Raw genomic sequence first — 22902 nt, 5'->3', positions numbered from 1 at the left:
TTTAGATACAAAATTATGATAAAAATATATATATATATATTACCAAGGCTAATGGTCAGGTAGAATAACTGCAAGTGTAGATATGGTTTGATGTCGAAAAAAATAAAATAAAGGCAAATAATTAATTTGAGATGATGCACTAAAAAATAGTGAACAAAAAAAATTCAGCAAATATAAGGAGGGGTTTTGTTTCCTTTGTTTTTGTCAAAAACAATAACACATGAGAAACAGTCATTTAATTGGATTGCAGTAACCAAACACAGTCACGATCTTTCGTAAATCACAAGACTAATGAACCATTATGGTCACATAAATGCCTTGTATGCCCCAAGCACCATCAGAGAAACCTGTACGAAAATTATAGTTATCTTCCCAATGCTTATTACATTCCACCATTGGACATTCCTCAACATTTGCGTGCGTAGAATCACGATTCACGACTACCATGAGTCATGGATGATGAAGCACAGAAAATAAATCCAAACCATACAATCCATAGCATTTAAATTATGTCCTGAAATCCTACCAATCAATTTAAACATCCGAGAATATGTCTAAGATTAGTTCCATCCATATGACCACAAAGTTAAGACTAGAGAGTTTGAACGGAGCAACTAAAATATCCAAACACCACCTAATTATCAATGCAAGAGTCAGATAAGGGATCAGCTTCCTGCCTTCTTCAGATCTGCATACAGCCAAGTAAAGAACATAGGCTAATTTTTAAACGCAGCACATCATCCAAAATAAATAAATAAAAACTAAAATTTATATCATAGAAAACAAAATTTTCTGATTGACAGACCCTTTTAGTGCCACAGCTCAGTTCACATGCATTCAATCCATTTTTTTCAGTACTACCTTTAGGATCTCTTAATCATATGCCATTGTTAAAAGAACATAAAACATTAGTTAAAACCTAGTTAAGATGGCTTGAGGAAGGAGACCCACCCCTTGTGCTGATGTACAAATTATAAGTTAAAACTCCTATTAATAGCAGAACTAGTTTATAATGATTACTCCTTGTGCAAGTTTTGTCTAACAAGTTATCTAACTGCAGCACAAGCATAGCTAGTCATGTAGAAAGTGTATGTAAAAGCTCTAACAGTGGTGGTTGCTTGGTACTATTATTCTAGTTTTTATGACCAAGCTCTGGATTGACGTGATACATCGGTTACTCACCCATCATTCTGAAGCATATATCACATAAATTAGTTTGTAATTCAATGAAATTAAGATGGTAAGTATAGAAGAAATGTAGGCATACCTTAACGAGTGCCAAAGAAAATACTTATTAGTTTGCCAAAGGTGCCATAACCAAAATATACTCTAACATGTCCTCTTCTTTATAAAATTCACCTCTTAAAGGGATTCGGATAATGATAGCTAGTATGTGTATGGAGTTCTAAACATGTTTAAAACGTGAGGAAACTTGTGATGATATCCAGCATTAAAAATAAAAACCCTGCAGATAACAATAAATTTGATGGTAGTGCTTTTCCACTCCCCTTTTCATTTCACCCATGGATCAAACATTTTTTTTTTTTTTTCTACTTTAAATAAGTATAAATTCATTAAGAAAAAGCAGGGTCGAGCGAGATGACCAACCAAACAAAAGCAAGTACACACGGACCACAACTGGAGCCTAGATACATAGCTCAGTTGGTTTGACAGATTGCAAAGCAATTTTGATGTCGAGAGTCAAGCCTGTTTCCTTCAAGGATGCGGCTATTTCGCTCCTACCAAATTTCCCAATAAATTGTGAATGGTGTAAAGCTCCACAATACTCTCTGTCCCTGAGAAAGAGTATCCAAAAGCTAACCAAGACTCGAACAGATCTAGGAAGACACCCCGGCAAGCCGAACAGCCCGAAGAAATGCGACCAAATTTCAAACGCAACCCTACAATGCATCAGAACATGATCTACCGATTCTCCACCCCTTAAGCACATCACACAACAATTAGCCCCACAGATGCCTCTATGCATCAAGAACTATCATCCCCCAAATCACTACATCCAGGAAAGGAGGAGACCCATCATTACTCAAAAAGAGAGAAATATCTTACTTATAACAACCCAACCTTGCTCACCCTCCAAACACGTACATCCTCAGTCTCAATGTCGGAAATGAAGGAATTAGTACAACAAATGAACCTCCCAACCACCTCCCATGTTCCAACGTTGAATGCTCTATGGAAACCAAAGTCCTAAGAGCAAACTCCACCTGACATAAACCTGAAGCTAGAGACAGGAAGACCCTTCTGTGAAGAAATCGAATACAACACTGGAAACTCCTCCAGCATTTTTAACAAATAAAAGGAAACTATAGCAATCTAGTTTAGGGATTCAAAATAAGAATATAAATTTTGGCTTCAAATGAGAAGAGTACTTCGTCTAAATGAATGCTAAACATTCAAGTGGATGAAGCAGAAAAAGAGGAATGGAAAAAAACACTCCTCAATCTGGCACTGTTTTATAAACTCATTTAAGGGGATGTCAGATCATGGCTTCAAAACTCGGTTTGACATCTTGTCTCATTCATGGATGAGATCAAGTTGTTTTGAACGAGATAAACCATCTCACTCGGTTTACAAATATTTATTCATATATATAATTATATATTTTTTACAAAATAAGGTTGATGAGAAAATATTTAGTGATAAAATCACGTTCTATTTATATAATAAATATTTCATTCTAAAAAATTTATTATTTTAATCAAAATATATAAATCTCAATTGTCTCAGTCGAGTTTTACTGACTCATCTGAGATTTTCAAAATATCGTCCGAGTCATCTCAGTTATCTTGTAAGATAGTGTGACTCCTGAGAGACGCCATGTAAATTCATCTTGTTGATGGATGATACAGGAATGACTTGAGCGAGTCATCTCGGATGAGATTTGAAACCATGTGCAAGATTGAGGTCCTCGATAGGGTAGAGATGGTCACACAACTCTAGAAAGTTAACTAAAATATTTATAAGCAACATGATAAGAAAGAATAGTTAAATACTCTACCATTAAATCCTTGAAACAAGCCTACACGTGATAAAATTACTAAACGACATTCAATGAATGGAATAAACCATGGTTTACAGAAAAATACAATATTAAAGGCAAGGACTAGAAACAAGCTAATCCAAGGTTACCTTCAAATAGACATTAAACCCTGTCATCGCCCGATAAGGATTCTTAATTGGCTCTGCAGTTGCATTAAATGGAATAAAAAATGGTAACAGAAAAATACAATATTAAAGGCAAGAACTAGAAACAAGCTAATCCAAGGTTACCTTCACATAGAGAGAAAACCCTGTCATCACCCGATAAGAATTCTTAATCGGCCCTAGTTGCAAAAAATTCAAAACCAAAGTCAAACAAGGATGACCACAATTGTTTCTCAATTTCTTGGCAAAAATATCATTATTCAACTCATATGTTAATTCATTCATCCAAGTGAGGTTAGCACTTTCTGAGTTTCTTATTTGTGGATTAAGAGTTTGAAGAGGAGAATAGAAGAGGAGATTGGAGAGATGTGGGAGACGAAATTGACTCCAACCCTAGCCGCACAATTTATTATATATCATAACTTTATAATAAAAGAAAGAAAAAGACAATACTACTCCTACTAATAATAACTTATCACTCCTAACACTTATGATACACACACAAAAATGATTCAGTAATACCTGTACAGCATCTCATCTCCAAAACTTCCTTCACAAGGACCATTCTTCCACAGCTGAGACTCTTCAACATTGCATGTCAAGCCTTTCATATAGCCTTGTGTAAGGATAGAATCGATTGTCTTGATCACGCCTTCAGTCTCTTTGTACCGTATACCACCATTGCATCCATTGGTGTCAATCCCTGCTGCAACAGGCTGGCATGTGTGAATTATCTTACCAAATAACGTAAATGAAACACCATTTGCCTTCGTAGTTGAGTTGCAGCTCTGCTTGCCTAACACATCTGTGCTAAAGGAATGCACACTACCCTGGCTATGCAGGGATGAGTTATCAGATTGTGATTTATCCTCAATGTTCAAGTCGATGGGCATGGAACCACCCAACTTTGGTGCCGTGTTGTTTCCATAGAGATGCTCAGAATACATGTGATGCATATTATTACCTACAAAGCTAGCTAAACTTGGTACACAAATCGGATCATGCCTGGCTCCCTGCATGCCAGCAGGAGAAATGTTGCAATGAAACAGTGATGAGTTCAAGTGCCCCATTGTTGAATTAGATACTCTCATAGGAAAGTATATATCCCCCCGTCCATCAGTCAACAACTCAGAATTCTGAGTAACTCTGAGCTTCTTTATGGGAGGAAATGGTGTAGGAGGTGGTGATGTGGCATCAACCAGTTCAACTTGCCAAGGGTTCACACTCTTCACATTCTTCAAAACTTCAGGCTCATCCCAATTAACCTGAAACAGCAATTATATATCATAGTATGGTAAAGTGGAGTTTAGGATTCTCTCTAATAGGATTAAAAGGGAAAACATAGACAAAGATATATGAATGAAGTAGATGAAACAGTTAGTGGTTTCTAGTCAGGGATTTTAGAATTTTAAATAAAAAGAGGGTTAAGACTTTTGCAGAAGATAATGGACAATTCAATTCGTTGGACTGTCCAGCGTTTTAGTAACGTACCGGAAAGTCCAACATTTTAACCTATAAATGGTTTTAAAATGTTGGACAGTCCAACGAGTTACTAAAATGCTGGACAGTCCAGCAAGTTAAGTCGTTTCTGGAATTTCTAAAATTTAAGTATTTTTTTAATAATTAATGAAAATATTGATGCTTAGTGTTATATTTTCTACAAAAATAAAAAATAAAAACCCATTGGAATGGGTGGAACTCATAATCTATGATAAATGCTATTTATATCTTGTAACAAGACAAAAAAGGGTGGAAGTGTTGCAGTAGTATCCATGGCATTGGAATCAGATCCGAATCTTCTGCAACAATATTAATATGGAAGAAAGGTAAGGTGTAGGTTAGAAACAGCCATCCCGCTTATCAGTTACATCAAATATTGCCATGTAGCACATTTTTTAGGCTAACTGGTTCACTAATTTGATAAACCAAACAACCAGATTTAACTTGATAGGTGCCTAGTCAATGGCTTTATGTATTTTCTATCAAGGCTTGTAATCGTCATATTTAATACACATGGGTCTGGTTCTGATCAGGCCGACACCTTGAATTTTTTTATCAGGCTGGTATTTGGTGAGACCAACATGTAGGACTGGTATTTATGACCAGCAGTAGTCGGGTTTCCTCTCACAGCATTTGTACAACATATATTTAAGGCATGGTGGGGCCCACCTTTAGCAGGAATAAACATACCTTATACATATTTTTAATTTGCATATAACTGTTCATTAGGAAGTGTTAATATAGTTACATGTTTTTTTTTTCGCTTTGATTAGTGAAAATTTTATAGCAGTGCAAAGAAACTCCTAAGATCAAGATGACCAGTTGAATACAAAAGCAAGGAAAAACAAGATATGAAGACAACTAGAAATGGCAAGAAAAGATTAAAGAAAAAAAAATTTGAACACAAATAAGTCCCTGCTAAAAATTGATTACCAGCGGAAGACTAGATCCTCATACATCAACCCTTTACATTCCCAGAACGCCACCGTTGACCAAAAGAACATAAGAGCCTCTAGGTTGAGAATGATTCTTTGAAGATCCTCTTCCTTGCCTTCAAATGCCCTAGAATTACATTGTTTATAAATTCCCCACTAAATAGAAAATGGGGCAAGCCCCCATACTTCACCCCTCTCACTGAGAACGTTGCGAGAGGTCCATTACTTGATGGGCCACTGTCTTTTTCGGTCAATGATGTTGTGTACATGCGTAACCACGATCATTCGATCCAACCTAGCAACCTCTTTGTCAAATAAGATGGAGGTAACATTGGATCACAACGGCCTCAAAATTCCTTTGGATAAGAAAAGGTCTTTGTATCCTCGAGAGACATGATGGTCCTTTAAAACATATTATAAAGACTTGAGCAGCATCGAAATTTTATTGGTCTACCATGGTCCATAGGCATAGAATATGCCAATTGCGAAATATTGAATTATCTCCCATCAATCCAGACGCATTTGTTGCCTTGATTGCTATGCCCACCTACTTTTGTAACCTGATATGCTTCTCTAACTGCGAATCATGGTTTTGAAAATCATACAAAACCAAGATGACTCGTATAAGATGTGTTGATTCTACAATATCGACTCATCCAAATCGTCTCGGTATTGTTCGGGAGAAGAGACAGGAAACCAATATTGAAAACCACACTGTGAATCATGGGATTTGCTAGTTCACTTATAAGATTGTATATTAGTTCACTTATAAGATCTCTTATTAAAGATCGTAGAATCAACATTTAATACCGCATATCAAAAGAATTCTTCATAAACTTCATAAACAATCAAATTATCAATTGAGGTACAATGTAGGTTGCTATACATGGCATGGAAGATCTTAAATTGTATTTTCTTTTTTTGATAGATAAAATATCATTTCATCAAGACAGTCGAGATGACTGACGCAAATAAACAATACAAGGAAGCACAGTTAAGGAGACACAATTCCACAAACTTGGTCCCAACTTACAAGAAAGTCTTCAAAAAAGATCCCCCTAAACTCCTTAAAAACCTTAAATGGAATTTTCACCTCTCCTATAAATTTCACCTCGCCTATAAAAAGAAAAATACTCATGAATTGTAATAATCATAAACAATCAAATTATCAATTGCAGTACAATGCAAATTGCCATACATGGCATGAATGATCTTAAAATGTACTTTCATCTCACCTATAAAAAATAAAAATACTTATTAATTTGTTCTTATAGCTCAATGTAATTGAAAAAAAAAAAAAAGGAACATTTGGTAGAGAAACTCCTAAGATCAAGATGACCATTTGAATGCAAAAGCAAGGAAAAAAAAGGCATTAAAACAAATAGAAAGGGAAAAAAATATTATAAATAAATAAACCTCGAACCCAAATAGTCCCTGCTAAAAATTGATTCCCAATGGAAGACTAGATCCTCATAAATCAACCCTTTACATTTCCAGAACACTGATGACCAAAAGAACATAAGAGCCTCTAGGTTGAGAATGATTCTTTGAAGATCCTCTTCCTTGCCATCAAACGCTCTATAATTACATTATTTCTAAATTCCCCGCAATATAGAAAGTGAGACAAGCCCCCATGCTTCACCCTCTCACTGAGAAGATTGCGAGAGAGCCATTACTTAATGGGCCACCATGTTTTCCGATCAGTGATGTTGCGTTATCACAACCATTCGGTCCAACCTAGCAACCTCTTTGTCAAATAAGATGGAGGTAACATTGGATCACAACGACCTCAAAAGTCCTTTCTATAGGAAAAATTCTTTGTATCTTCGAGATACATGATGGCCCTTTAAAACATATTATAATGACTTGAGCAGCATCGAAATTTGATTGGTCTCCTCGAGATACATGATGACCCTTTAAAACATATTATAAAGACTTGAGCAACATCGAAATTTTATTGGTCTACCAAGGTCCATAGGCATAGAATATGCCAATTGCAAAATATTGAATTATCTCCCATCAGTCGAGACTCCATTTGTTGTCTTGATTGCTATGCCCACCCAATTGTGAAACCCTGATATACTTCTCTGACTGTGAATCATGGTTTTGAAAATCATACAAAACCGAGATGACTCGTACTAGATGTCTTGATTCTACAATCTTCACTCGTCCATGTCATCTCGATATTTTTTGGGAGACGAGACGGAAAATCGATATTAAAAACCACATTGTGAATAATGGGACTCGCTAGTTCACTTATAAGATCTTTATTTTTTACCTTTTTTTGCATATTGGTTCTCTTATAAAATCTCTTCTAAAATATTGTAGATTCAACATTTAATACCACATATCAAAAGAATTCTTCATAAACGACCAAATTATCAATTGCGGTACAATGTGGGTTGCCATACATGGCATGGGTGATTTTAAAATGTACTTTCATCTAACCCATAATAAGAAAAATGCTTATGAATCCATTAATATAACTCAAACAGCATTCATTACAAAGGGAAATATATAAATAAATTAAAAAAAAAAAAACAGAAATTTACCTGAAGTGCACGCCAGGGAGAGCCACGCCATGGTCTGTGACCCGGCAATGCAACTGCCGAAACCGTACCCTGGAACCATGTCATCCTAGACATATCCTCCGTTTCCACTGCCATCTTAATCCTCATCCCAGCAGTCCAATACATGTTCATCGATGCCTCCACCATATCAGCTTTCACAACAAAGATTGGTGATCCCGCCTTTGGATAACAATCAATCTCAAAAGGCCTACCAACTCCTGATAGTTCAGCAGCCTCGAGTACTGATTCAGGAGAAACCCTACTTGAGGCATTACTCCTGGAAAACCCTTCCAATGTTGCTCCCTCCCCAACGTGACAACTCCACCGTCCACAATCACCAATCACGCTTAACTTAATAGTCCTCCTAATCCCAACAAAGAGATCACCACCCCGATTCTTCATGAAAACCACAGAATCTCCAGAAACAAGGCTCTTAGAGTTCACAAACTTACTCCATCCAGTCGTCAAGAGATGACGAAGAGGCGTTCCACGGAAAATGTGTCGAAACTCCCAAACTACTCCATGAACATCGCGCACGGAAATCGTCTGCACTGGAGGCTTAGCGCTGTAATCCAATGGTGGAAATACCGAATCCGCACAAAACCTAGGGACAGAAAATCCACCACCATTGTTGGCATCGCTCTGTGTAAGAATCTTTGAAAACGAAACAATCTTCTCTTCTTCTTCTTCATCATCACCACCACCATTTTCTTCCTTCTCCGAATTCAGCAGAAAACTTCCAACACTAAATCGATCAAGAGGTTCGAGACGGATCTTTACGAAAGGCCTATCAGTTTCAGGTTCAGCAAGGAATCGAACAGAGACGATTCGACAGAAAACGTAGGGTTTAACAGAGATCGAAGAGGAGAAATCTGGTGGAGACGAAGCTTGCTCAGAATGTCCTTGAGGGAAATAGTAAACCATAGAACCAACAGTTGGGATTTGAACTGAGCTTCCTGCGCAAGCCTTCCAGATATTTTGATCGATCTCTGAAACCACGCCTACAGTCCTTGCCGCCATTGTTAGGGTTTCGGATGAGAGCGACAAAATTAGGGTTTTAGATTCGAAGTCTCATCTGATAACTGTGTTTTATTACTCTACCGGAAGAATCGCAGTAAGAGAGAAGAGAGAGAGGAGGACAGTGCCTTCTTGGGTCGGAGAACGAGCACGACTGCAAAACTGAAATAGTATGAAATTATTATTTTGCCCTTGGTTTTTTAATTAATGTACTATTGAGATCGACTCTGCTGCGTTTGGATCGGTGGAGTCATATCTTTGCAAACCGATTCAAATCAAATTGTAGATTTTCTTGAGACTCCCTAGGATTGCGATTGCGATCTCATCTCAATCTTTGTTTGTTGGAAACCGTCAAAGATTGGATCCACGTCAGATTCGGTTTTTATGGGATCTCAATATTATAAATTAATTCAAACCTAAGAACACTCATCTGATAGACAAAATCTAAATAAATTTCATACTTTTATATAAATATATATAATTATTACATATATCATCTCACATTTTATCCTTCCTGTTGGATTGGCACATGATTCATCCAAAGCTGATCCAATAGTTCATTAAATTACATTCTTACTAAAATCCAAATCCATGATCCATACCCAAGGTTATTGGATTAGAATGGATTGGGTTTTGGATCAATTTTCTAACCATGATTGATCAACGGTCTTGATTTCTTTATGCCAATGTTGGGCTTATATGATTGGCTAGTAATCTCAATGAGTTGAGGACTCAATATGTTTCATTGTGATTTTCGAGATTGCATACCTCGTTTTTCTATTGGTCCACGGTATTTTCGTAAATTGAGGATGTCCTCCTAAGTTGTACATTTTGTAATTTAAGATATGAATGTGAGGTTTTTTCTTCTATTTTTCCTTATCTTCCGAAATCACATTCCTCTAATATTCAATATAAGGAAAATTTGTCCAAATCATCTTCTTTTAAAGAAAAAAACTTTTCTCACAAAATTAGAAAGGAAAATAACAATTTGTTAAAGGTAAAAAAAATGAAATTTTCTTCGTTAAATATGAGTTTTCAATTCATTATAATGATGTGGTGTTGGATTGCCAATATGATAATCCATGTGGACCCAACCATCTGTAGTAAGATTTGAAAACTTACTAAGTGAGTCAAGTTAGCATGACTCTCTTTTAAAATAAACTTGCGTCATCTATTTGAACGAGTCAAGCAGAATTAGTGGAACACCTCGGCTGAACAATTCACGTTCTTCCATTCAGTCTGTTAGAAATTAGAATCACACCTTTATTATAGGAGTGGTCGTAGAGTGGCTGCGCAGGACACTATTGTTGGACATTTAGCTGACGTGGAGGTGTGCACAGACTCTAGTCATGCTAGGGTGATACAAACGGAGACACAAAAGTGATAAAATGATGTGGTGTCGCGTACATTATCATAAATGTTTTTCCGAGAGATATGGGTAAAAAGCATTTACGGTTATGTATGCGCCACCATATCATTTTTATCACCTTTATGTCTCCATTTGTGTTATTCCAGCATTTTCGGTTTCTCGAGAAAATGTGTCTATGGTTCCATTACACCTCCACGTCAGTGCAGTGTCAAATGCGGTCAAATTTTATTCAATGATATGTTAAGAAAAAGAGAGCTGTTATTGGCACACCAATTCCCATCCAAGGCACCAAAGAATTGCATACAGTTGGTGAGGCATTAGCAAAAGTTGGTGTGGCAATAGCAACTCTCCAAAAAAAATAAAACAGCCAAATTTCATATTGAGAAAGATCCATGGGAAAATCCAAAAACAAATGTAGATGATGAAAGTGAAAGCAGACATAAGTAATTATTGAATCAGATGTGGGTACCCTCCGTCATAGTCATCGATACTCATCATCATAGCTTTGTAAGTTACTTAATAGGGATGTTTACGAAAAAGTAATCAACTTTTGACGAATTTACAATTCCGATTCACTGTTCATTGTACTTACCAAAAACATGAACAATAACATTCATTGGTTTTTAAGTAACTATTTCACAAGTTTAAAGTGAATTCGTTCTAAATTTTTCTTAATGAAAACGTGATTGTTCACATTTTAATAATTAAATGAACAGTGAATCGGAATAGTAAATAATTCATTTTCAACTCACGAAATAGTAATTCACCTTATTTAATTTCTTCATTTTGTTTTTATAAAAAATAACAATAGTTGTGATCAAAGATGGATGAACTGCTAATGGTGGATTGCTTCCCTTTAATTACAACTTGTGTGTCCTTGACCTTGATAGTCTTTGGCAAAGCATATCGTCATCAAAGTTCACAGATCTTGATTATGATCAATGTCATAAATGAGTAAGATTTGTGAACTTAAACGTTTTTACGTTTCATGTGTGTGTGTGTCTCACGATCATCTTCAATTAGTCCTCGATGATTTGTGTTCCTTGACAAAACTCAACTTCACATATTGTAGATCTCAATCATTGATAATATATATATATATCGGTGGTGTTAGGAGACCCTAAAGAGAGTCAAACATCTTTTCAATATGTAGGTTATAAGTTTCGGAATTGGCTGATTTTTTGCGATGATGATCTCTATGCTGAGAAAATCATCCTCACCAAAAATCAGTCCATTCCGAAATTTCTAACCCCATCAAAATTGATTTTCAAAAATTGGACGGTTCATAATTCTTTAACTTGTAAATTACGATTACAAGTTTCGGAATGAAATGATATTTGATGAGGATAATCTCTTCACCGTAAAGATCATCCTTGCAAAATAATCAGCCAATTCCAAAACTTCTAACCCTTATTTTGAAAAATATTTGACACAATATTATTTTTGTAGATATCTTGATATACTTCTCCCCCTCTTGTAATATCATACTAAGTGGTGTTGCCTTTTCTACTTATTTCTTTCCTTCTTCTCATTCATTTGAAAAAAAAAAATTACTGTTTCTACTTCATTGTCAAGGTTTGGACCATTTGATTTTTATATTTTTTTAATAACCCTTTCTTTGGATTTTGAAGGACCTTTTTTTTGTCATTCTTCTAACATAATTCATAATTTCATCTCAAATCATTGTTGTTTTCCTTCATTCAATTCATCAAATCATCTGATTTTATTTTTTAATTTGAAAATATATTGCATTAAATAATTGAATAAATCATAAAAAGGGCGAAGTCTTGACTCTTGAGGTCAAGCCCCCTAGATGGCCAACCACCATGATTTATCTCAACTTACCCGGAACTTGTAGTCGTGAGGTATTGCATGCACATGGGAGGATCTGAGTAAGACATGGTGTTTTAATAGTAACTCCAACATACAATGGTTGGGGTTCTGTATCTTCTCCCAATTATCATTTTACATAGTCAGAGTTCTTTGAAAGCACTCCAACACACTCGAGATTTGACTCTCTAGTTTGAAATATGTTGAAAAGAGAGAAAGTGGGACAAATAAAGGAAGAGAGAGTTTCTCTTTCTCCCTCTCTCTCTATCTTTTGACGGTAAAAAATGATGGTAGTTGTGAAATATTTTACTAAAGTTGAATTTTTGAAAAGTAATTTTGGTTAATATCATTGGAGTGAAGATCTCTTGAATAGACAAAACCACTTTCCACATTAAAATACCTAATAGATATGCCTGGCAAATATGCATATTTGCATTGGACTTGCTCTAAAAAACTAGTTGCCTCACCCCTCCTGTAGGGCCCATAGATCCGAACAGACCCATAATTAAAAAAAGAATAAATCACACCCACAAAAACCTCTTTAAACATTTAGTGTTAAATTCTGTGTTTCGTAAATCATTGTTGAAATCAAGTAGTTTGGATTACTAGAGAACAAGTGATGATATTGTCACTAAAACAATAGATTTAACAAGAAAGTTTTTGGGAAAGAAATATGGATTTTTTGGCAAGAAACTAAGTACAAGGGTGTTTAGGTCACATTCTGTTAGTCTACTTCAAAAGATCCCACGGCCAAAGGAAAATACATTGGATGTCCTAAATTATCAGAGAAGGATAGAGATACCCTCTTGTTGTGTTAAGTAATCAAGATACCCATGTGTTTATAAACTAATTACACACTCCTTTTAACTCTATTTTACCAAGTTAAAGCAAAATGATTTAAATGCCCTCACCTTTTTAACATTTTTTTTCCTTCATGTGCCTTCTCAAGATTATATGTATTTTGACCTTTACGACATTTTTGTGTAGAAAAATTAAGTATTTTGTCGAATACAAACTTAATAATACTTAGAATTATAGCTGGCCAAAGTTTGAGTTTGATATATCAACCCAATCTAAATGGGAAATTGGATCTCCAACCATTCCAACAATAAGTGGAAGCTCAGAAGTCAGTTGGCTTGGAATCTTTTGTACCTTCAGAGACTTATTGAATAATATCAAGCTTAAAATTAATTTATCATAGAGGTCAAAAAAATTTGAATGCGACTTATGAGAAACATTCAAAAGTCTTAAAGAGAGTCAAAACATTTATCAATATATGAGCTAAATTTTTTGGAAGGGACTGATTTTTTGTGAGGGTGATCTCTATAGTGAGGAGATTATTCTTACAAAAAAAAAAAAAAATTTCTGAACCTTCAAACCCTTATATTGAAAAATGTTTAGCACAATGTTTGATTCTCTTTAAGGTCTCCAAACTCTACCAATGAGGCCATGACATATTGAGGGAGACAAATCAGGGGTTTTTGGATGGAGGTTGGAGATGAGGGTATTTCAGTCGTTTTATCATAAATCTATAAGAGAAGACGTAGGCAAGGGTGGGCATGTCATCGATATGAAAACATAGCTGGGTTACCCCCAAATATTTACCTAAATACACCCAACAATAATAGTAGGAGAGTGAAGACGGAAATATTTTGTTTAAAGACGAAGAACGCGAGACAGGAATATTTCTTTTCCCAAATAGTGACACATCAACAATCTCTCTCTTTCTCAATCTCAAATTCAGAGTGATTTGAGTTAAAAAGAGGGGAGAAATGGATCTTGGAGAGTTGTGGGCGATCTTCGGACCTGGCGTTGCTGGTGCAGTCTTCGGTGCTGGTTGGTGGTTTTGGGTCGACGCTGTTGTCTGTAGTTCTGTCAAGATCTCCTTTCTTCACTATCTTCCAGGTCTAATCTCCATCTCTCTCTCTCTCTCTCTCTCTCTCTCTCTCTCTCTATTTATGTGTACGCGATCTATTAAAAAATGAAAAATTTAGGTTTAGTTTCCACTCACGCAGGCATCTTCGCATCACTTGCGGCTCTGATGTTCAATTGTGTTAGAAGAGAAGACATTGATTACTCACCTTATGAAGAAGGAGAGTGGAGGTTAGATTTTTTTTTTTTTTAGCTGTCTTTAATTTCCATGTTTGGGTTTTCTTCATTGATATCTTGTTTCAATTTCAACTGCTTTAATCTCCTATGAGTAGGTCTAATTTTGTTGAATTCTTGTCTTCGTTTGCTTTAATTGTATATATTTTTTTTTAAATTCTTATATTGAGGATTTCGGTGGTTTTTGGAGAACCCATTAGGGTTTAATTTGCTAGAGTGTTCTTTGGTAATTCAACTAAGCCAGGGTTCGGTGGTAGCATCTGAATGCTAAATGCAACAATTAAGACCCTTTTTTTTCTTTGAGGGTGGGTGTTTTGGGGGAGGGGGGGATAAGTAAGGTAAAGATTCATTAAGAAACAATTGGCTACGACAGAAGGAGGATGAACAGACCTCGAAGCATGCGTGAATGATTGGGGTTTTCTAGTTATTGGCCAGAATTTAATTTTAATTTTAATTGTATTAAGTTTACAGTAGTTAAAGAAATTTGGATAACCCAATTCATGAAATTAAGATAGTTTTCTTCAAATAATATAAATCCAAAACATTAAAAAGGTATAAATTGACATGTACGTCATAGTAAACCCTAATGTACACCTGATTCACATGGACGAGGAAGAAGAATCCCTATTAATACACAAAGTAGCAAGAATGAGCTGCTGCTATAGCATGCACAAAAGAAGATAATAGAATGTTAGGGGATGGTGACTAGCATACCCTGTTGCCCCTGCCAAAAGCAATTGCCTTCTTGGTGAAGAAGACATAGGTATGGTAGTTTCTTCCCCTCAAAGGGGAAGGAAATCTTAACTCCTATATGTACTAAAGACATGGTTTTTTTTTTAGTATATTAGCATAGTTATAATTAATACAATATTGTTATTAACAAAATTAGTTTGTACAATAAGTAAAAAAAAATCTAAAATTGAGTTATCTTGAGCCAAGATCCAAGGTTTCTGACCATGCTAAGTGGTGGTCAATGTGTTGCCCCAGTGATGGCTTGGCCACAATGCTTGTCTATTTTATTTTTTATTTTTGATAGGTAAATGCAACTTATATTAAATGTGGTCGAGGTGACCAACAAGAATGAGTACAAAGAAACAACCCGACCATAACAACAAGTACAATCTACAAACCAAATCCCATCTTCGCATGAATCATCAAAGAAGACTCCTTGATTGATTGGTGATGTACTCTTGTGATGATCGTGTTAAATGCACGCCACATTTGAGAGTGATCTCAATCAGACAATTTAGTGATCAAGGGTGATCACTTCTTAACTTGGCAACCATCTTTCGAAACACAGTGTCCTCACCAGTCACCACAGCTTCTATTTCTTAAAAGCATGCAAAAAATTTATTGCCTTAGGTCTATGCTATTGTATAGAAACCCCTTCTCATATTTGTTGGATAACTAAGCTTTGGTTATTTAATCATCATATATGTGCTCATCGTCACTTTCAATGAAATCCTCATAAAAGACCAATCTGTAATGATTTTGATTGCTGCCACATAATCATCTCCCTAATATATATTTTTTTATGTTGGTAATCTATAACTTATCAGAAAAAAAAGTCGTTTATCTATAGCATACCCTTCTTCTACAATATTTAAGATTTTTATTTGAATATAAAATTAAGGTTTTAATGTAAATCAGTACATGCTTACATCATCTCACTCTCTCTCACATGCAACAACCTTACAATGATGCTACTCTTCTGAAGAAAAAATTGCGTCAGCTTTTGAAGGCCTTGTTTTCCCACATATTGGACACATGTTGACGCACTTTTTAAATAAATCTTAATTTATTAAAATATTATTTTCCCTACTATTGTTTAGTTCTTGATTTTTTCAGCCAAACTCCTGCCTCATGCTATAATTTCCAATGCCTAGAAAATTAGTCTCATTTATTCAAGTTTACTCTCATTTTTCATCCTCTTGGACACATGGAATCAACCATGTTGATCTCTTGTTTTTTTATTGGTCTAGCTATTCTTAGCTTGACAAGCTCTGCAAGCTCTATCTATGCTTGGAGTTCCATTTTTTTTTTCCTCCCTTTTTTTTTGTGTGCAGTTCCATGTTGAGCACAATAATGTTTAGGTTTATTATTCTCACACTATCATGCCCCGTTCACTAATGTAACTTCTTAAATTGCAGATTGAAGCTTTGGCTTTTCTTTGCGTATGTTGTTTCCTTTGTGTCTCTAGCGGCATCTGTTGGCCTACTGGTACAAGATGCACTCGTGGAATCTGGACCTTCAGCATGGGCAGGCACTGCTGGTGTTTTGCAGTGTGTGTTTGTATTAATCAGGTACATGCTTAATCGACTAAAAGCTCTCTTTTTTTTTGCAAGGAAAGCGAGATTAGTGGTCAAGAATTAGAAGGTGAAGGCTGGTTTTGAACCCAATATATATAAGGCCCATAAGTTGGACTTAAAATCGATTTTATTAGGTAATTAGGCATATACACTGGGTCTGGTTAATGAAAATAAATCTTGTACACTAGGATAGCCAAACCTGTACCAATTAATAATGAGGCCCTGAAAGATAATGCGGATAATGCCCTAGAAAAGCAAACACAAGTTTTAGAAAATATCTGTTTTCCCTGGTTGACGTTGTATCATTATATTAGTGATGTGTGTTATTTGTCAGATAAAAGCAAAAGGGCATTTTATCCATTACTCGTAAAATGTTGGTTGCTCAAGTTTTCAAGCAAAATAAAGTTCATTTCTTATTGGTATATTTGTTGAAAACTGCCGCTGTCTTGAGCTTCAAGCATGAGACAAGGTTTAGTTGTTACGGAGCTGTTCTATTCATTTGTTTGAGTGTAGCACAAGAAAGACGCATCTTAGAAGATAAGTGTAAAGAACTTCGCCTATATTTGAAGATTTTGAGTTCAAGATTGCTCTTTGGGTTTCTAAATTTTAGGAGTTCAAAGGAATTAGAATGACTTCAGTGGAAAATGATTTTGAAACTGGTCCAGAAGAGGATACCTGGATGAGTTTGACAAGCCCAACTTGGAGAATATTAAATTAAATTACAATAGGCTGCTCTTTCTGAAATATTAGAAAAATGTCATTTTCTTCAAATTATGCACCATTTTTTTAAATGTTATGATAAATAAACTTCATGGAAAAACACATTATAAGAGCTTGTTTTTTTTTATAAAAAAAAAAATTCATTGTAAATAGTCTTAACAGGATTGGAGTGTTACCACAGTACTGCTGTTATACCCGTGTTAGATCATGTCGTCCTTGCTCTACTAACTAGTTGATGTACTTGTGCAGCGGACTGATCTACTGGACTGCCCATTCAGAGTAACTGAGGCAAATCATTCTGGAAAAGAAACCGAAGCAAATCAATCATCCATGTATAAACTTAAGCTTTCTAATGTGTGGAAATGAAAAATATTTACCTTCTATAATTTTTTCTGGGCCTTTTAGGTAGTTTTCTGTAAAATGTACCTATTGTACTGGATCTTGAACATTCAATTGGACCCGTTGAATGCAACTCTGATTGAACGTGTTCATGGTCTATTCTTGCAGTAGATTAGGTTCTTGTGGCTGCTCATGATATCTTAGGCTTTGTACATTTAGACTGGTTAGATCTAAGCACTCAACAAAAACTTACATGGCACGCAAACCTTGCAGGCATGGAGCTTGATTTGATGAAAGAGATATCTACTGTGGTGCTTGAGCTCTTGCATTACCATTTACTTGTAGTCCAGGAAATGTTGATGGTATAGGCTTGGAACCCTACATACATATTGTACCTAAAACTGGACTGAATTCTGTAAGAGTTTTATTATATCTAGATACTACTGTTCTTACCTTGAATTTGAATTGGGGGAATCACTGTTATTATTGGGAGTGTTTGGTTGCAATGATAATACTTCATAATAGAGTTTGTTCTTTGTTTCGGATTGGATAAATTTACATCGTGAATCTTCTCTTTTCAACAATATGTTCTACAACAACAACGAAGCTTCATTGTAAAGAGTTGGGGGTCATTTATTATTGGGAATGAGTTAATATTTGTTTGCACTGTTTCCATCGGGCTCTTTTGAATCTTCCTCTGTTCTTTAAAGACGACAAGACTTTGGGTTTGAATATTTCTTGTAACTGGAGTTGTAATTAGATATCCTAAGGAGAAATAATAATATCTTTGTATATTTTGGGGAGAGCAAAATGGATCTCCAAACCATATGCATGTATCCTTGCTTCACATTTGAATAATTCTCTACCTTTTCATATATTTCATTTATTAATCATGTTAAAGCGTCATTCACTTTTCTTTGGACGAAACCTTAGCCAAGAAGTAAGCCTTTTCAGGAAATTTTATTTAACACCTAACAATATTAAAATATAATACTCAAAATGATAAAGGTTAATATATGATCTCATTTTTATAAAATTGGTAATATTATAATTATAGAGATTGAGCTCTCGAAATATTAGTTATAAATATCTATCCACCCTTATCTTCCTTCTTTAAATCTGAAACATCAATGAGGGAAATAGAGGAAGAGAGAGATCATTAAGAGGAGAGACCAAGAAACAGAATTTAGGATTTTCTTTAAAAAAAGAATAAACTTATAATTGAAGATGTTTTTGACATGAAAACTAATTTATTTAATTGACAAAATACTTCTAGATCTAGAAAAGCCTTTCTGTGAAATAAAGCTCTTAAATAAAATTACTACAAAACAATTTTTTTATTTAGTTTGAGCAACTTTTTTAAGCTTTGAAGGAATTTTAGTGCAAAAATGGCAATCTAAAGTGCCTTTAGCTTTACTTATTTATTTATTTGGTGGGAAGTACCTTTAGAATTGTCATTGAATCTACAAATCTCCTTTTTGTGTTTCCACGTATATACCTATCCACATTCGGATTTGCTTTCACTGTTTTCTACTCATCTTCAAGTTACTTTATCTCAGTTAACCTTATTTAAACCTAGTAGAAACCTTCCCTCATTCTCTTCATAATATACATATAATCTGTCAAAAAGCTCTTTCATAAATCTTTATAATGCCATCCACCATGATCATCATCAAAGTTTTATCCATAAAATTTAAGATCATGTTAATGAATCTTGTTCATTTATTCAATTTTTTTTAAATGTAAATCTGTATCTCCTATTAATTCAACTCTGTTAGTCTCTTTTCTCCGCTTTTCTTTTCATGGCATGGGTATCCTCATCCTTCGGGTGAGATTAATCCCACGGTCACATGTAGCGTCCCCTTGAGTTGAGGGTGGCCCCAAGTTATTCATCGTTTCATATCTTTTATTAATTTAAATCTGTAACATAATAATCTCATTAATTCAACCCACACCATTTTTAGCCATTTATTTTTTCACTCTTTTAAAACTTTTAATTTGCACATTCCTTCTATTTTAGACCGCGATCTCGTCTTATCATAATCCAAGTTAATCCTTCGAGTGAAAATCATGACATGTTCAAGGTTAAAAATCTTCAACACTTACCGTACCAAATTGAATCAAATAGTCTTCAGACCTTGTATTTTCAAATTGATGGCATGCCTCCCTTGAAAAATGACCTAAACGCCCTCATCTTTTCCATATAATCAAAGAAAAGAATCCTTTATTTTTTTAAATCCAAAAACTAGTCATTTTCAACCTCTTTAGAAAAAATATTTTACACTACTCTTCAACCTTAAGAATCTATTTCAACCTTCAAACATCACGAACAATATAAATATTTCATTAGAAAAATTAAGGATTTTCTATTAGGAATTAGGATAAAAGTTGAAAACTATGGATTGAAGATGAATTTGAATAGACTTAAAATAATTCTAAGATGACATTTTTGGAGAAAAATTAAATGTTTTTTTTGGTAGGTTAAAGATGAGGGAATAAAGATCATTTTCTATTAGTCTTATAAGGTAAGACCAAGGTCAAGGGGGGATGTCATCAGTAAAAAATGCACGGGTATCTCTAATATTAACCAAAATGTTATCTAAACCCAAATCATAATGTTATAGCATCCATTGGTCCAAAATCGTAACAATTGTCAAATTTCTTCCAAAATTTAATAAAAATAAAGACAATGAACGATAGTGAGACTTGAGAGAGAAGAATATATGGTTACAATTCAAACTCATGAAAAATTTCATACAAAACCCCCCATTCCCTACTATCTCTCCCTCCCCTTTTGCTCATAAAAGTGACAAATTGGTAGAAGGGTTATATTGAGAAAGGAAATAAAAATTAGTTGGACTCAAAAAGTGAAGAAGATACAAAGAGGACTTTTCTGTAAATTATACATTTAATCCGTCTACTCCACATTGCTTGTACGTTAATAACTGCTTCCTCGGACTAATCACAATGGCACAATCCACCGAAACCTATCCTCCAACAGCGCATGTTAGCAATGGTACCAAAATATAAGAAAGATATCAAATGAAACAAAAGAAAATGTCTTAATATAAAAGGACATTTAGGTCATTTTCTGTTAGTCCCTAATAAAATACTAGATTTAAACGGTATCTCATAATTTTGAAAATACAAGGGTTTCTCAAATATATTCACTAAAACTCAGATGGGGTATACTCTAAATTACCCAAGAAATTTTATTTTTAACCAGTCAAAGAAAATACAGTGAGAATCAATATCAGATATCCCCACCAAACCCAAAAGATAGCGCATGTTAGCATTACCAAATGGCGCAAGTTAGCAAAAAGGAGGACTGCAGTGGCGTGGCGAGTGGGTCACATTATCAGTTTCACTGAACATAAAGGAAAGTAATGGCGCACACTAGCCGAAAGCAAAGAGAGGAGAGGATTGGTCGTTGAACCGGCAAACGTACCAGTTTTCCGGTCCAACCGGTTTTTTGTCTATTTTCACCCAAAAAAAGATACCAGAGTGTTCTAGTAGTGTTAGTGGTTCAACTGACCGGTTCAACCCGAAATTTAAACAGAGAGAGAGAGAGAGCAAACCTTAACCCTAGGAGAAGTGAAATCAAGAATCCGGATCTTAGCACCAACATCACCAGTAACCCTAAGTTCAACCCGATCATTAAGCGAAGCATCTTTAACCAAATCGGTAGCATAAGCTTGAAGAAGATTAACCCGGTCGACTCCAACCGTAGTCTCGACCTTTCTAACACTATGGGCCGGTTGATAAAACCCAGGAACCGAAGCAACCCCAAGAGGAACTCCTCTGTACATGACGTAGAACTCCATCCCACTGTACTTGATCCCAACCTTGTTAGGATTAACGGCTGTAAACACCATCTTAATACTCAGAGACAGAGATGCCGTTGGTGGGATTGTTGATGTTGAGGACCCACCAACAAGTGCTGATGGTGTGGCTGAGATCCCAACGTATTGTACCCCAACTTGTTGGAGTTCGAATTGGGGTTTTTTGGGTTTTACAGCAAGGACGATTACGAGGATTATGGCGAGGACGAGGAGACCTAAGAAGGTTAGGAGGAGAAAGAGACAGCAACAGCAGCCCTTGAAGGATGCAGCCGAGGAAGATGAGTAATTGGTGTAGTAATTGTTGCGGCTGTGGCTGTGGTTGTGGTTGTGGTGATTTGGGGGTTGGTGTGGTGTGTGCTCACCGTTCATGTTAGCCCTCGTTGTCATGTTTTGCTAATGTGCTCACTTAACTTGGCTTTCAGTCTCTCTCCCTCACCATGGTTTTTGTTTCTTTAGCTTTGAAACAGAGAGGGAGAGAGAGAGAGAGAGTTCACTTTGTTGATATTTTTTTTCAACTTTTGCTTGCGAAATTCACTCCCTCGCTGGTCGAATTAAATAAAGAATACTTTACCGTACAGATTCCAAAACAATGTAATACTTGTATATCCTCCTTCGATGAGAAAATTCTCCTCAAAGTCAATTTTACCTTCTTTTTTTCTGTAAATTTTTATTACGGCCCACCAAAGAAAATTGGTCCAAAATGATTTTGAACGTACGGTTGTGCATTTTTATGAAATATATATATTATTATTATTTCTGTTTTAGGAAAAATAAGGTCCGTTCTATTTGCACCTACCTACCTCACTGATATTATCACACTATTTTGTTATAAATAAACATTATTTATAATAAAATCACTTATAACGGTATTGTAGTATTGTCATTCTTAACTTTTTCTTTCAAAACATGAGCCGTTCTGCATTGTGTTCAATACTAAATTGACATGAAAGTGTAAAGATTTCTTTCCTCTAGATACAAACAGGGGCGGAGCTGGTAAGGAATTGGTGAGGGCAATTGCCCCCCCCCCCCTCTCTCTCCAAAAAAAAAAACCTTTGAGACACCCCTATATTTTTAACTAATTACATGCCTCATTTGTCCCCACTCCCTCATCTCCCTCCATTCAAGTTCTTCAATTATACAACTAATCATAGTTTGCCCTCATTACAAGAAAATCCTAGCTCTGCCCCTGGATACAAATAA

General features: G+C 35.4%; 3 protein-coding genes across 7 annotated transcripts; 1 reads left to right on the top strand and 2 right to left on the bottom strand.

Moving 5' to 3' along the window:
* Positions 1–474: 474 nt before the first annotated feature.
* On the bottom strand, positions 475–9362 carry LOC147402917 (auxin response factor 17-like). Of its 2 annotated transcripts, XR_015177358.1 has the most exons (5): positions 8153–9361; positions 3688–4430; positions 3292–3344; positions 3151–3203; positions 475–688 (listed from the first exon to the last, which is right to left on the bottom strand). XR_015177358.1 is itself a non-coding variant. In XM_086438323.1 (4 exons), exons 1-3 carry the CDS (start codon positions 9188–9190, stop codon positions 3335–3337), a joined length of 1791 nt encoding a protein of 596 aa, XP_086294449.1. In that variant the 5' UTR covers positions 9191–9362; the 3' UTR covers positions 475–688; positions 3292–3334. The 2 variants fall into 2 exon arrangements, 1 of the variants encoding a protein (XP_086294449.1); XM_086438323.1 differs by lacking the exon at positions 3151–3203 and having other exon boundaries at positions 8153–9362.
* A 4644-nt stretch (positions 9363–14006) lies between these two features.
* On the top strand, positions 14007–18396 carry LOC147402916 (transmembrane 50A-like protein). 4 transcript variants are annotated; one of them, XM_086438320.1, is made up of 5 exons: positions 14010–14291; positions 14381–14489; positions 16643–16795; positions 17771–17853; positions 18029–18396. In XM_086438320.1, exons 1-4 carry the CDS (start codon positions 14159–14161, stop codon positions 17802–17804), a joined length of 429 nt encoding a protein of 142 aa, XP_086294446.1. In that variant the 5' UTR covers positions 14010–14158; the 3' UTR covers positions 17805–17853; positions 18029–18396. The 4 variants fall into 4 exon arrangements, with proteins under 4 accessions (XP_086294448.1, XP_086294446.1, XP_086294445.1 ...); XM_086438319.1 differs by having other exon boundaries at positions 14011–14291; positions 18134–18396; XM_086438321.1 differs by having other exon boundaries at positions 14017–14291; positions 14402–14489; positions 18134–18396.
* Positions 18397–20691: 2295 nt separating this feature from the next.
* On the bottom strand, positions 20692–22264 carry LOC147402915 (uncharacterized). Its single transcript, XM_086438318.1, has 2 exons — positions 21439–22264; positions 20692–20847 (listed from the first exon to the last, which is right to left on the bottom strand). The coding sequence occupies exons 1-2, from the start codon at positions 22087–22089 to the stop codon at positions 20761–20763; spliced, it is 738 nt and encodes a 245-aa protein (XP_086294444.1). The 5' UTR covers positions 22090–22264; the 3' UTR covers positions 20692–20760.
* Positions 22265–22902: the final 638 nt, after the last annotated feature.

Source organism: Akebia trifoliata, chromosome 4, assembly GCF_017979445.1.
Source record: "Akebia trifoliata isolate Shusen 1 chromosome 4, ASM1797944v1, whole genome shotgun sequence".
NCBI classification, from domain to species: Eukaryota; Viridiplantae; Streptophyta; class Magnoliopsida; order Ranunculales; family Lardizabalaceae; genus Akebia; species Akebia trifoliata.
The sequence above is the reverse complement of the archived record's forward strand: the minus strand, read 5'-3'. Positions and strand labels throughout refer to the sequence as shown.

Bases quoted from the DNA above. Each gene is read 5' to 3' on its own strand.
- LOC147402917 (XM_086438323.1), bottom strand. From the start codon at position 9,190: ATGGCGGCAAGGACTGTAGGCGTGGTTTCAGAGATCGATCAAAATATC. The intron at 4,431-8,152 runs GTAAATTTCTGT...TTGCTGTTTCAG, and splicing joins CTCCCTGGCGTGCACTTCAG to GTTAATTGGGATGAGCCTGA.
- LOC147402916 (XM_086438320.1), top strand. From the start codon at position 14,159: ATGGATCTTGGAGAGTTGTGGGCGATCTTCGGACCTGGCGTTGCTGGT. The intron at 14,292-14,380 runs GTCTAATCTCCA...TGAAAAATTTAG, and splicing joins CTTTCTTCACTATCTTCCAG to GTTTAGTTTCCACTCACGCA. The intron at 16,796-17,770 runs GTACATGCTTAA...GTACTTGTGCAG, and splicing joins TGTGTGTTTGTATTAATCAG to CGGACTGATCTACTGGACTG.
- LOC147402915 (XM_086438318.1), bottom strand. From the start codon at position 22,089: ATGACAACGAGGGCTAACATGAACGGTGAGCACACACCACACCAACCC. The intron at 20,848-21,438 runs GTTTGCTCTCTC...GTTGGAGGATAG, and splicing joins TCACTTCTCCTAGGGTTAAG to GTTTCGGTGGATTGTGCCAT.